The sequence below is a fragment of the Anarhichas minor genome, unplaced genomic scaffold, assembly GCF_050575085.1.
Source record: "Anarhichas minor isolate MPS153535 unplaced genomic scaffold, ASM5057508v1 ptg000010l, whole genome shotgun sequence".
In the NCBI taxonomy this organism is placed as follows: Eukaryota; Metazoa; Chordata; class Actinopteri; order Perciformes; family Anarhichadidae; genus Anarhichas; species Anarhichas minor.
The window spans coordinates 69,774-85,000 of NW_027466456.1; the positions used below are offsets into that span (position 1 = coordinate 69,774).

The following is a 15,227-nucleotide window of genomic DNA, read 5'->3' on the forward strand; positions in this document are numbered from 1 at the left end:
AAGAAACTCACTCATGAGCAGACGCACTGATTTATTATCGCACATCTAGGAGCATGAACGTCACCGGGACACTGATTCTGCGTTAGCGGAGCTCGGCCACCACGAGTGTCCTCAAAGCTTAATAATTCATCCCGTCTGTCCTTTCTCGTGACAAATCATTTTTTTGGGGGGGGGGATCAAGTTCTCATTTTCAAAGTCTCAAGTTGTGCTCACGCAACCCCCCGTAATTCAGACGTCTGCGTCTATAACACAATACGCAGCGCGCTCCTTCATGTCGGAGCTGTGATGTTAACTGCTTGGCAAAAGAACATGACACCCAGGGTGACAGAGGGATTACTGGTTCTATATTTAGTGTTTATGTACATGGATATTGGCAGGACAACTCTGTACATGTGACACACACACACACATACACGTACGCACGCACACACACACGCACAGCGATACAGTGATAATAACAGATCTCCAGCACAGAACACGTTTTACAAGATGAGCTCTAGAGCAAACACTGGCTGAGATACAGAAGGGAATGTCCAAACTACGACAACTTCCTCGTAAAACTGGAATTTCCTGGTAAGTTATTATTGTCATCGATAAAAACAAAACAAAAAGAGAGAGACGAAAAGTATAAAATAATTTAAATTCCTCCTAAAACATGTAGTGAATAATGCAGTGAGAGATCTATACAATGCGGGCGGCTGCTGCATCTCCTCCGCCTCGTCGTGATTTGAAAACGCACAAATATGACAGTCGAGAGCAAACGTCATGCAGCGGGCAAAGAGTGATGATCTTCTCTTTAAGTTCTGCCTCCCCAGAGACGACCGGCCCGGTGACGAAGCAGCTCCCGCCAACGGGCCACCGGCATGAAATGTAAACATAAATATACAGGTTGATATCTCTCTCTACAAACAGTTCAGTCACTGCCACAGGCCCCGTGCGCTTGTGTGAGTAGTCAGTCTGTATACACTCCTTAGTAGAATATCACTTAGAGTTAAATAAACTTATTTAATATATATATTTATAATAGATTTATTCTTTGCAGAGTCATTTAGCAGTATTTCCTTGTTTTCACCAGTTTGCTCTGGTATTTCACCGAGTGTCCACTGTGTCCCACCACGTAAACGTCCAGCAGGTAGGTCTTCCCCGCCTCCAGACCCGTGATGGTCTCCGTGGTCACCGCTTTCTGCAGGTTCGGGCTGTGGAAGTACTTGCACAGGACCTTCTCCGACTTCCTGCGGGTCTCCGGCCCGGCGCACTGGTTCTGCTCCCGGCGTCGCTGCTCCTCGCCGTAATTCTCGGCCACCTCCTTGCGGTAGATGCAGTATTTGTTGCGGTCCTGCGTGCCCAGCCAGGCCACAGTGGAGGAGGAGCAGGTGCGCAGCTTGTCGAAGGCCTTGATGCGTGTATCCTCCGGGAGCGACGGGAAGGGCTGCTTGCTGCTGGGTCGTGTGGTGGCGAGCACCTTCAGAGTGGAGGCCCCTTTCCTGCTTCCTCGCAGACGGATCAGGTACTTGGCTTTAGGCTTCCCCCGCAGCTGGAACTGCCGAACCCCCTCCACGTTCTGGGAGAGCAGCAACTTGCCGTCGCGCCGCACCTGCACCTGCACGGCGTCAAGACACGTGTGGACGAACAGGGTGACCCTCTGGTGGGAGGACACCGGAGCGAAGCGCAGGAACTTGCTGCCCTTCCTCTTGATGAAGACGTCCGACACTTTGCCGTCCTTCAGCTCCACCGTCTTCTGACGGGCTTCCTCTTTAGTGCGGGCGAAGGTTCCCACGTACGCCGTGCTGGTGTTGGTCGCAGAATTCACGGCAAACACGTCAAAGTAGTACTGCGTGTCCGGTTTCAGGTCTGACACGGTGAAGATGTTTTTATTGCCGATACACACCTTCTGAATGTCCAATGCTCTGGGCTTGGCTGTGTACGCCCGGGAGATCTTGTTACTCATGAGGCCGCGGTCTTTGCCGAAACCGTTGTCAGAGGGCACAAAGCCAAAGTGGGCAAAGTCAAACGGGCTGAAGTCTCTGCCGGGCTTTGGAGCCAACATGAAGGCGTCGTCCACGCTCATCTTAGCCTCGGCAGCACACATGCTCTTGAAGTTGTGCTCCTTGTTGATCACCACACAATACTGGACGGGCTGGCCCATCAGAAAGCCCGTTGGCGTCGGCTTCCAGACCAGGGTGACCGTGGTCCGGCCCAGTGCCGTCACATCCACTCGGGGGTCGTAGGGCAGCTCCGGGTAGGGCTGGTCCGACTCTGGAGTCGTGGTGGCGTACACCTTGAAGTTGCTGTCTTTCTCTGTGGACAGCATCTCCAGCTGGTAGAGGCCAGAGGGCGTGCTGGTGGCCACGTATGCCTCCACGTCGTTCCCCTTGTAGGTGAAGAGCTCCGTCCCCTCGTCCACGGTCACCTGCTGTTTCTGTTGGTCCAGAGGTTCAGGCTCTCCTGGAGAAACGACAACAACAACAAAAATGCAGTCATGACCTTTACAATGTTTTTCTTCTGTTTCATTTTTTGGCTTTGATGAAAAGTAAATTTCCACCCAATGCTAAAAGTGTTTGATATGTTGACGTCACGACAAAGCTCTGCAGAGCCTCACGGACGATTAGCCCCTCACAGGGGCGGCCATGTTTTCACTCCAAACATCCCCAAAAAGATCACAGACCGGCATTCACTCGGCCTTTCCGGGGAAGCTGTGCTACAAAGAGGCGCCTTGTAGCTTCCACGCGAGAGAGGCGGCCCAAGCATAATATTGTGTTTGTCGACCAGAGTGTGCTCGGTGGTGTACTATGAATTAATGCTCAAAGATCTACTCCCACCAGAGACATTCAGCAAAACAGAGCAGCAAAGACGGGAAGAGGTTTTGCTCAAACACTTCTACCAATGGCTCGACGAGTAATGGGTCCAATTCATAGACTGTATCTAGAAATTGAATGTAGTCACCGCGATGTCCCCCATTGGTTTGTGGACTACGACTTTGAAGCCTCGAGTTCGACATTTTGGCTGTCGGCATCTTGTTTTTTTCGAAACCAGAAGTGACACGAGAGGGTGGAGGGTCGATTTTTCGACAGCCAAAATGTTACGATTAACTTTTGTGATGTGAAAATACACCGTGAAAGGGTTAAAGTTGAAAGACGAAAATACGAACAACTCCCAGACCGGATAATTCTCTGGTAGAGACCTGTCAATCACCGTGTAGCCCCGCCCTAAAGCATCCCCTGCTTTATGGTCTGTGTGACTCTAAATGGACCATAATGTACTAAATGAACATCATGCTGTATTGAAGAAGACTTGAAACTAGAGATTGAGACCATAAACTCATGTTTACAATGTTTACTGAGGTAATAAATCAAGAGAGAAGTAGAGTCATTTTCTCATAGACTTCTATACAACCAGAGGAGTCGCCCCCTGGTGGACACGAGAGAGAATGCAGCTTTAACACACTTCAGTATTGGCTCCATTTTTCAGATCCGGAGGTTTCCACCTGGTCCAAATTTGCTGTTATTCTACTTAGAGACTAATTATTTTCACAAGGTAAGGTACACGTCTTCAACAGAGTAACAACCCAATAAATCATTTTGTAATATTTGATCTGACAAGAGCACGGCCACAAACGCAGGTGCTCGTGTATTTGATATTCAAATGTATGCTCACATCACACGTCTACGCTCTAAACCACCCCGCTTTGGTCGTCTGGAACGATGTGCTGCGTTGAAAAGGACGCCCTCCAGATGGAGAAAGTTTTAAGAGCGAGGGAGAAAAGAGAAAAAGATTCAGAGAGACGGAAAAAGAGGAAGACAGAGTGAAGCAGGATTTACCTTTAAGAAGACCAAGACCGCTTAAGTAAAGGGATGTAATGGCTTCGATTCAGCACGTTAACTAGCCCTTCTCTGAAATTATAGACGTCAGCTTGGGTCGAGTCAGACAGCATAAGTGGTCAGACTAGACACTACGACTGTGACTTAATTAAAACCCACCAAAACACAAAGCCTAACATCACTGCGTAGGTTAATTGTGTGTGTGTGTGTGTGCGTGTGCGTGGAGGAGGGATAGTGATATTTCCACATAACGTGTCATTAACCTCTTCCACTGCTGCCTGATGTCAATTATACCTGATCCCTCTCCGCTGGCCTCCTCTGGCAGCTCCTGCAGAGTGAGTTTCCACTCCAGAGGAGCATCACAAGGTGTCACGGTCACAGACAGGGGTGTGTTGTCTTCTTCCACCACAAAGTAGTACCTGTGAAAAATAAATGAAAGGGACCGTCACATTTTGACATTTTATACAGAATAATGTGTAGACAGCAGACAGTTTGACACCAGCGATATACTGTCGTACCACTGACCTCGGTCTTTCTCTGACACTCACTTACACCAACACCACTTTCTCATTTATTATTTAGTTGTTGCATCTGCATAATAGATTATGCTTCGGAGCAACATCTGATGTTTCCTATCTATTTACAGTAAGTGGCCATCTGCACGTTTAACGTCTTCCACTGTGATCGTCACGGCTCAGTCAGCGGTGGAAGTTAATCACCAGAGTTATGCTTTCAGTCGTTGTTTCTGTCCTGAGCAGCTCTCACCTTTTGGGTGTGTCCCTGAACAGGTAGCCGCTGATCTCAGCTCCGTCCGGGACGACGGAGGAGTCGTGGAACAGCGACTTGTCTCTGATCTGCATCTGGAAGAGCCCTTCGTCTCTCGTGGGCAGCTTCTGGGCCACAGCTCCCAGCCCCAGCAGCACCAGCAGCACCACACTCCAACCTTTAAAATGCCTCATTCTGAAAGACACAGGGAACAACGACTTCAGCTTCATTGTCTGTATTGTCTGCATTGTCTTATATCACAGTTATGTTAGATTTGACCCTGCAGAAATGGCTGTCTGCAGGTTTATTTATTTATTTATTAAACCTTGCAGGAATAATTCCCATTGGGATTCTTAATCTGTTTTCTGAGGGCGTCTTGGCCGAGACGGCAGCATAACAAGTTTCGCATAAAAGCTCAAACAACAGATTTAAAACAAACAGCAGATTGCATCAACCAATGAAATAGCAGTATTCAGTAACAGGATATGTACAGTCAGTTAATCCTGTTTGAATAATCTTCATGCTTATAGAATATTCCAGTTGAAGGTGACTCTGTAGCTCAAACCAAGACGAGGATGCAAAAACTTTAAAATCTCTTTCACTGAAGACAGCGCCGCGGGTTCAAGGATACCAAAACAAAAAGATGCTGCTGTCGGCTAAAGACAAGACGGAGTGCAGCACATAACCCTCCCTAAAACCACAAACACTCATTTGTACATTTGCTTTTTGTATGAGATGTAATGTGTTCATTAGTGAGTTTTAGAGGTGCTGGTAGGTTATTCGCCTTTTGGACGGAGCCAGGCTAGCTGTTTCCTCCTGCTTCAAGTCTTTATGCTAAGCTAAGCAACGTCACCAGCTACATATAAGAGTGGTATCAGTATTTTCATCGAACTCCCAGCAAGGACACATGAGTGTACTTGCCAAAATGTCAAACTCATAACGTAACTTAATGATAACTTAATCTTTGTTTAATGTCTTTATGCTAAGCTAAGTTAATATTTAGCATACAGACATGAGAGTGGTGTCAATCTTCCAATATAACTGGACAAGAGTTCTCAACATATGTTTCTTTACTGCACATTATCAATCGATATTTGTGGCTCATATCATGTGTTCATAATGTCTATTTTTTGCAATGGAAGTTCTGAACGGCCTTTTCCTTTCCTTTCGTTCTGGCATTAGCTTGAGTTCTATTTGGCAACACTGAGCTTTGGCGACAGACTTCGCCGTGTCTTTAAAGGGTTCTGCTTTAGTTTCCACTACACATCTTTATTTCATCTTCAAATGTGTTTTCTTGCCTTTTAGTTTTAACCTTAATTAACATTAAAACTGGGTGACAGCACAGACGCCATCTTTGAGTGAATCAGTGACCAAAAGTAAAGGGAGGGTGAGTGAGTGCTCCCAGCCACAGAGAGGAATGAGGGGGGGGGGGGGGGGGGATACATTTAAATACAGACGTGTGAAGGAAAAGACTTTGCTGGAAACTCCAGGGAACCGCACTGTGTCATAAAAACACTTCATATGAAAAAAGAATCCTGGAATCCATGTCATTTAACTTTTATCGACACTAACATGAAGATGTTTGGCGGTGCAGAGCTCAGAGGGAGCTGAGGCTCAGCTGGCCGGCTGAGAGCCTCTCACGTATCCCGTCTATTGATTTCTGTCCCATTGATTGCAGCTGATGGGAACGCCAAATCCCTGGTGATTTAATCAGCGTAATGATGGCAGATTAGCCAGATACTTTACCGCCATTTACTGCAAGCGAGATGGTGTCCTTTTAATGACCCCCATCCCCCCCTTCTTCTGCTCACCCTCCCTTGTCTGTCTCTTCCCCTTGATCACAGCTTTTTCATCAACAAATAATCTCTTTCACACTTGTACACACACAGTCCACTCCTCGCTCCGTTTCCTCCCTAAACAGAGGCAGATGAGTGAAACCAGAAGACCTCTGCACTACAAACTTCATTCCTGCATTATAGTTCTTTAGAAACACTAGCAGGGATAAAAAATAAAAAGCACTCCCATCAGATCGGTGGTGTATGGTGACTACGACGGGCTCCAGTGCTCACTATTATGAAGGGAACTCTATGAATACCTTTAAAAACAGACATAAATCTGGAGACAGCAGGGTTTCCCCTCTCTCTCTCTCTCTCTGTCTCTCTTACTTTTTTATTTACTCTGATTCTCCCTGGAAATTATTACTTTTGTCGGAGTCATGCAACCCTCGGGGCCAAAGACTTTTGGAGTTTTATCACATGGCCCTGATATCAAATTCAAGCAAATATTTATCAGAGATAACAGCAGTCATCTCTATGAATACCTTTATGTCTATCGACCAAAATAACCCAGTACCAAGTAGTATCAAAGTTCTAGACTCAAACGATACCTGCAATCGATCCTTTTTGTGCAAGCTGATTTAATGCAACACGTGATTGGCCCGCTGCCTGCCTGCACACGGCTCTGAGCAAAGAGAAGTCTGAGTTGGCAGCTAACAGCGCTAACAAAGGCAACAGTGCTTACAGAGCTAACAATTTGAACCTGCGGGGGGCGGAGGCTGGGCATCAGGTCCGCTATGGCGTCACCAGCGGTAACTTCTGTATGAGCGCTGCAGTGCGGCAGCGATTCGCTCAATAGCCAACTAGGGTTGGGTATCGTTTGGGTTTTTTCCGATACCGGTGCTAAAACGATACTTTTAAAACGATACCGGTGCATAAACGGTGCCTGAACCGATACTTTTTTCTTCAAATTGAACAATATATTAACTGTTTAAAGTATACTATAAATATAAATAAATACAAAACACTTGGCTTCAAACTACAGCTTCAAACTTTTAAACTTCAAACTATGAACAATATATTAACTGTTAACAGTTTACAGTATACTTAAATAAATACAGATAAACACACACTCTGTACACACACTACAGCTTCAAATTTCAGCAATACTTTTGCAGAAATATGAGCACATTTGCCTTCTCCTGATTTATTTTATTTTACCAGTTGGTGGCGCTAATGCGCCAATTCATCGTTTGCCAACCACCACTACACCTCAAAGAAGAAGAAGAAAGTTTCGCGTGCCTGTGGATGTTGTGCTTATGAGCGACAGCACAGATCTCGTTCTCGTTGTTGTTTTTTAATAAATCATGGCCGAAGCTTCGTCAGAATGATGGAGGGGTTTGTTTCTAAGCGGCTCGTCCGGTTGTAATAATACTGTGAGTGAGGAGCATCGTTACCTGCTGCCAGGACGGAGTCATCAGAGTCGTGTAAAAAAAGTATTTCAATCGGCTCAGGCACCGAAAGGAAGCACCGAAATCTGCGTTGCGTTTCGGTCCGGTAGATACCGGTCGTATAGGAACCGGTACCATACCGGCACCGGTTTTCGGTACCCAACCCTATAGCTAACCAGTGGGACATTTTTCAGAGGTGACTAAAGCTTTGTTTATACTCAAGTATGAACGGAGGCGTTTATACTCAGCGCGCTGTTTGTTGCATTATTCTCTGAAACATCCGAGGACGTAGAAACACAATGAAGTGTGAAGAATCCAAAAGACAACGAGTGTAACTCAGAGATATGAACATAGACTGTCGGTGTAACCGGCTAAAAGCTATAAATCAACCTCCACTAGAGAGAGGAGGGATTGTAATTATCTAAACTCATATCTCATATTCATAAACTACTTTATCACCTTTATACAAACCTGTAAAGAAAGAAGTCAAGTATTAAATGTGTTATAAAGAAACAAAGGTTGAATATAAACTATTTGATTTGGCTGATAAATATTTACTCACATAGATTTTTAACATTGTTTCTAAAGCATTTAGCAAAACTAATTTTAGAACTTTGTTTAGTCCACAGACATGTAACTAGTGTTTTTATCAGTTAACTATTTGTGAGTCGTGATCGCACCAAGTTACAATAATTCAGAGGTGCACGACCAAACGCTGCGACCATACCGCCACAAAGCACAGGACGTGATTACGTAATCACCAAGCGTAACTCTATCACTCACGAGAGCCTGGTGATCTCCACCCAACACATTGTTGGAGGGCCTGCTCCTCTCTAGCCCCCCCCCCCGTCTATATTTACGCCCCTGAGTCAGACCACCAAGATCCTTATCTCCTCGCTCGTCTCCCTCCACTTCAGAAGCGTGACACTTGGAACAAAAGACGTGTCTATTAATACTAAGACCGCGCTGAGGCGCTATCTCGGAGCTGTCTTTCATTCCAACACCCCCCCCCCCTCCCCGTCCGTCCGTCCGTCCACCACACTGATGTCATTACGCATGAAGTCTGCTATCACTCAAAACAGTGAGGGGTTTATCAACGCTGCCATTAGCACGTGCGACACGCTGCTGATTCGAACCGTGCACCTCCACGCGTCTGTGTTCACGAGACACGCTGCGGAGGGAGTGGCGTGTGCATATTTAGGAGCAGTGGGTCGCTGCGGGCTGCAGAGTTCCTTCACCACCAAAAGAAATGGAGCTGCATCTGGAACAAATAAAGTCTCATGTTTAATTAGAGCGCGGGAAGAATGCACGAGGAGCGGGTCATTGTAAAGCAAAGCCGCCGCAATCGTGACAACTTTGTTTTGCTTTTTCATCTTTTTATTGATACATTTATAGTTTCTTTGTTGTTGTTTCACTTTAAGTGGAATTCGCTGAGCGCTGCGGCCGGAACACATCCTGCGCGAGCTGTGGAAATCTGTGCGTAATTGGATTAAAGGACAAATGCAGCTCGCAGTGGATTCATCCAACAGAGGAAATGGTGATGCTCCTCCATCCCCACATCTACACTTCACATCGGAAAGAACGTGAATGTGGCCGACGGTCCTGTGCCTGATCTCAGGATCACGTTTAAATGACCTCTGTCAGCTTTGACCCCGCTCTAATTTGGGGTCATTACGAGCAAATCAGTGCGCAAAGCCAAAACAAAAAATGTTCACACTCTGGTTTATTACTTCTCCCAGATGGACGCGATATTCTCCAGGGACATCAATCAACTGCAAAATAGAAATCATGTGCAATCCATGATTAAAGCGCAGAACAATCCAAACGATCAACTCGTTATTTCACTGCAGAAACACATCGATTATCATCGTTTCCATGTTTGGAGGTGCAGCATGCAAACCGCCTCTGACCTCTCACTGTGTGTAACCTCTCTGTCTCTCTCTCTCTCTCTCTCTCTCTCTCTCTCTCTCTCTCTCTCTCTCTCTCTCTCTCTCTCTCTGTCGCTCTCTCTCTCCTCGTGAGGACAGATGAGCCTCGCGCCCGCCGCCACATGGAGCTCATTAACAGATCGGGAGGGAAAATAGAAGACAGTTTAATTTCAACACAAATAAAGAGACATTTCGGCTTCCGACCCGAAGCCCTCGGTCTGAAGGCAGATTTATGGCGGGACCCCTTTTAAGTGTAGCGAGCTCCATCACATGGCTGTCACTTCAGGGCCAAAGTGTAGGATTGGAGTGGAGGGAGCGGAGCAGAAGAAGGAAACCGCACAGGACCTGGACCTGTTCTATGTTCTACCAGAGCAGGTCTGGTTGCTCTTGGACGGCCACGCGGCTCGTTAATGAATGGGCATAGAGACTTGTGGCCGAGGGCTCCGATTCAACAATGGAGGCTTTTTTTATTTGGTGTCCAAACCAGCGCAACCCCCCCCCCCCCCCCCCCCCCTCCTTTTTTTTGCCATCAACAACATTGCGCACAGTTTGAGTTTCTGAGCTATCCACATCATCGGAACCACGAGAGCTGGCACAGGAGCATGATGGGAAGGAGAGCCCAGTTTCCTTTCCTTCCCCCCCCCCCCCCCCCCCCCCCCCCCCCCACACACACACACCTCCCCTTTCTGCTTCTTTATAGTCCATCTCTGGAGCTCGCATTTAGCGCTGCATCCTGGAATGTGTCTGTGAGGAGGGTCAGCTCGCTTTCTGCCTTTAACAAAAAAAAAACCATTCAGATAGAATACAGAGGGGGGGGGGGGGGCTGACTGATGTGCTGGCATTGTAGCAGCAAAGGGTGATTACAGATTACAAGAGAGAATGCCCCATGGGAAAGTCATCCACCCACATGCCCCCCCCCCCCCCATCCACGGGGCGCACGGGGGGAAACGAGTCAATCACGATCCCGTTACGTCGCGCTCCTGCTCGGGCAGAAAGAGCCGCCCTGCCTCCTTACTGGTGTCGGTCCGAGGGGAGCATATGGGGGGGGGGGGGGGGCAGGGTGTGGATATGATGAATAATTTAACAAGGGAATAAAAATAAAAAGCGTCTTCGGTCTCGTGGTCAGAGTGGATGTGTGTACCTCAGTCTGTCACTTCTCTGCAGCGACACTGGAGGAATTCTTTCAGCCGGAGAGGTTTTCATATGCAAATGACGGTTTAGTTTCGGTATGCGACGTCCCATTTTAAGACTTTTCTTTTTTCTTTTTCTTTTTTGTTCATCATTCATTCTCCCTGAGAAAGTAGAGAAGGGAGGCAGTGCGGCGTCACCCCGCTGCTAAATACAGTTCTTCACATCCAGCACTCCGGGTACGGGTCTCTCATTAAACCCCGACCGAGAGGGACCGAGAGGGACCGAGAGGGACCGACACGGAGCTCTCTCATGGACCGGAGGAGGAGGAGGAAGAAGAAACTTCCAACGTGAGCTAAACTGTCATGAATCTGCATTGAATGATTCAAATAAAAATGTTAATGTAAAAAATATCACAATTACATGAAACAAAGATCATCATAAAGCGCTGTACTCGTATCCGCGTGCAGCTCTACAGGTGCGTAAAAGCTCCCACGAGACAAAACATTTATTTCTGTTTCTAACACTTTGCAGAGAGGACAGCGCTCGTGCGCGTCTCGGTGCATCTCGCTGGGAGCATGGGAACCAGGAGGCACAAAGAGGAGCTCACCAGTAACGAGCCGCGCGCTGCTGAGATTAAAAAATAAGATATAAAAAAGGCACGCGGGCTCGAGCTGGATTTGCAATGTGTTTGGAACTTTGAACTTCCCGGAGTTGTAAACCTCATGAACCCTCTCGGGCTGCCGTTTGTAAACACACACATTAAAAACAAAAGAAGAAAGTTCAAGAAAATAACTTTTCTTCTTTCTGATTTGACGCAAAATCATGCGGTGATAAAAAACAACCGATCTGTAGGTGTCTTACCTCTCAGGATGTGGAACGGACACAGTTGTCAGACGGGTGGCGCTTCTTCGTTCTCTGGTGTCACCAAGATTTACAAAAAATAAAAAGTGCTTTACGAACTAAAAGAAAAACGGGAACATAAGTTGTCCTGCTCGGTGTCCGGTAGTCCTCTCAGTTCTTCTCCTGTCGGTGGTGTTATCAATCGGATTAGGCGACCGCTCTGCTGCGCGTTCGCAGTTTTCTTGCGGATTTAACTGGTCTCCAGTGGGCATGAGTGTGTGTGGTGTGTGTGTGTGTGTGTGTGTGTGTGAGTGAGTGAGTGGGTATCCTCAGTGCTGGCAGTGCGTCCCTCCTCCCCTGCCGCGCCGCTGCTATTGAAACCTCCCCTGGATTGGAGGCGAAAACTGGTGCGAACTTCTTCCCCTGAAGACTCCGAGACACAGAACCAGCCCACTTAACACACACACACACACACACACACACACTCACACAGACACACACACACACACACACACACACACACACACACACACACTCACACACACACACACTCACACTCACACACCCCAGCTCTAGTTTGACTGGCCCTCAGACTCTAACGGAATAATTCCTCATGGTTCATATTCTCAATGTGTAATAAGTTTACTTTAAGTCACATCCGGAGCGGACTCGTCTCTGGTTGCTGATAAAAAACTGATATAAATCTGGAGACAGCAGGGTTTCCTCTCTCTCTCTCTCTCTCTCTCTCTCTCTCTCTCTCTCTCTCTCTCTCTCTCTCACACTTTTACTCTGATGCTCCCCGGAAATTATTACTTTTGTCGGAGTCACGCAACCCTCGGGGCCAAAGACAAGTTTTATCACGCGCCCTGGTACCTGGGCGTGCACGCCGCGATCAGAATGCACCTCCTCTGCAGAGAGAGAGGGGCTTGTGTCGCTGTTCATCTCCTCCCTGGGGTTCAAGCAAATATTTATCCGAGATAACAGCAGCCATTCACTGTCTCGGAACTGAATTGTCCCCCTTAAATTGATGGCTTGATGGGGGGTCCGCGGTGATCTAGACTCAGAGGATGCTGCCGCTTCCTGCTGGTTTCCTCTGTCTTTTCATGTCACGTGGCTGCACTCTTTTTACGCATGAGGTTGCAGCTCTTCCTGCAGGACCCGGATCTTAATCTGCAAGTTAAACCCCGGCTCATCATCCATTTCATTTATTGATGATGCATTCTCGTGCACATATGCAAAGTAGGAGATGTCAACAACAAGACGAATGTTGTTCATGGAAGGTCAACAAAGAGAAAAAAAGACAAACATGAAGTTCTTTATTTCAGATTTATTTTTCTATTATTCTCAAAAAAAAATGTTTGAAAATATTTCTATGAATTCATAAGCCTGATATTAGCCGTTTATTAGCAGTAATAGCTGATTTGTTGGACAGGAGAGAGGAGTATTGGTACAACAGCGCCATCTAGCGGCTGCTGCTGCTGCCAACAGAGAACACAGTGTGTTGTGTTCAGGGACAAGAAAAGGGGAGATTTTTATAAATGTGTGTGTGCAGCTTTAACTCAGGACGTTGATCACGTAAATGAATAACCAGAATTGTCAAGAATATTTTATTTTCAGCGTCAGTTAGATGACACGTCATGTGAGGACGCAGCCTGCAGAGCTCTTTATTTATAATGTTATAGAGACAGGGACCACTGATGTGTTTGCACATATAACCTACATGCAGGTGCACGTATGCGTGTGTGTGTGTGTGTGTGTGTGTGTGTGTGTGTGTGTGTGTGTGTGTGTGTGTGTGTGTGTGTGTGTGTGTTGGGGTTATCGATGCATGGGCTTCATGATTAGTGCCGCTGTGACTTTCCCCTCCTTGGGATTAAAATAGAGGCCAAATTGAATCTGCTATTAGCCACACCACCAAGCTGTGAAAACGAATCCACTCTGGGGACATGTATACTCACAATGACCCAGACACACACACACACACACACACACTGACCCAGCTCCATGCCAGAATCTTGAAAACGTATCCACACCAGGGACAGTTTAGTGCAGATGGAGGGAGGAGGTTAGAAGTTAAGCCCTCTGCACTACTTCAGCTCCTCTGCAGAGACGAGAAAGAAAAAATGTAATTTTAAGAGATTTACTGAAGAAAATTTCACACAAAACACACATTTTTATGTTGTTGACCTTTTATTCTTTTTGAGAGCAAACGCCCTGTTTCACACGTACACAGTTACATCTACCATCACATCTGGTCTAGTGAGCAGATCCAGAATCAAACTAATAGATATCAACAGGACACTTCCCCGGTTCATTGCTCACATTAAGACAAGTATTTATTGTATTACAAGTTCTCTGAAATGTGATGTTTAAATATGCAAATGAGGCATTATCTAATGGTAACTTTTTGTGAATTTAGTAGAAATCTACAGACGTAAACAGACAAAGAAGAGTAGATTGAGTGCATGATAAGCTATGTTTTAGCCGGCTGTGTCTCACTGTGACCCTGTGACCCTCAGCAGTGATTAAAGGTGAGTCATCAGTGTGAGACGTGGAGTCTCACCTGTTTGCTTCTTTGGACATCAAGCCACTCATTCCACCGACCTTGTTTTCCATCCTGATTGTTGCTCGTATGATCGGCTATATTTGTCAGATTGGTGATTTGTTATAAAGATGCTTTATGATTTATGAGAGGATGTGAGATATTTTGTGGCGTGAAAGTGGTTCTGGGGGGGGGGGGGGGGTGATAACTCTGTCAGTGTGGCCTCACCTAACGGATCTCCTCTACAGCTCAGGTGATCCGTTAACGCGGGGAGGGAGGAAAGAGATGTGTTGTTGGACTGAAATGCATTCATAAGAGCTGTGAGGCAGCCATCTGCATCACTCACAGTCACCTCGCGTCCATTTAACGGTCTGAGAGGCTCGAATACCGAGTTCATCATTAACTCTGCAGAGCTGAGCGCGTCCTCCAGGCAAACATCCACTCTGTAAACACTCCTTCTTTTGGTCTCCTCTTTGTGAGCTGGAGAGGGAACCAACGCGTGAACTCTGACCTCACTTAGGACGTCGCCATCTCTTTTTTTTCCGACAGATAATCAAAATCTGCACACCGGGCAACAGTGAAGGCTTCACCGCCCTGCAAAGATAGAGTGTGGGAGGAGAGACAGAAGGTCACAGTGTCAAGGGAAGGAATGACGGAGGGAGGGAAGGAGGGAAGGATGGCGACGGGAAGCACGGCCTGTTGGAGGACATCCTGTGCTCAGAGCTTCTACCCCACCTGGCCTCCAGCAGGTACCTCCGTCAGCTGTGTGGACCTGTGAGTGGAGAGATACGGCGGGTTTGCTCACTTTCAAAGGGTTTTTTATTTTTATTTTTAAGTTTGTGTGGAGGAGAGATCCGTGATGTTGCAGAGATAAAACACGATGCAGCGTTTCTAAAATGAGTCGACAGCCACCGTCTCTCTTCTAAGAGCTTCTTCTGGCAACAATATCATGTAGAATTCTTTGTATTCATGGACTACTT

At 46.8% G+C, this 15,227-nt stretch overlaps 1 protein-coding gene across 2 annotated transcripts; it reads right to left on the minus strand.

Moving 5' to 3' along the window:
• Nucleotides 1-1,048: 1,048 nt before the first annotated feature.
• Nucleotides 1,049-9,070, minus strand: ndnf (neuron-derived neurotrophic factor). 2 transcript variants are annotated; one of them, XM_076087269.1, is made up of 4 exons: nucleotides 9,048-9,070; nucleotides 4,584-4,754; nucleotides 4,113-4,237; nucleotides 1,049-2,445 (listed from the first exon to the last, which is right to left on the minus strand). In XM_076087269.1, exons 1-4 carry the CDS (start codon nucleotides 9,068-9,070, stop codon nucleotides 1,049-1,051), a joined length of 1,716 nt encoding a protein of 571 aa, XP_075943384.1. The 2 variants fall into 2 exon arrangements, with proteins under 2 accessions (XP_075943384.1, XP_075943382.1); XM_076087267.1 differs by lacking the exon at nucleotides 9,048-9,070 and having other exon boundaries at nucleotides 4,584-4,777.
• Nucleotides 9,071-15,227: the final 6,157 nt, after the last annotated feature.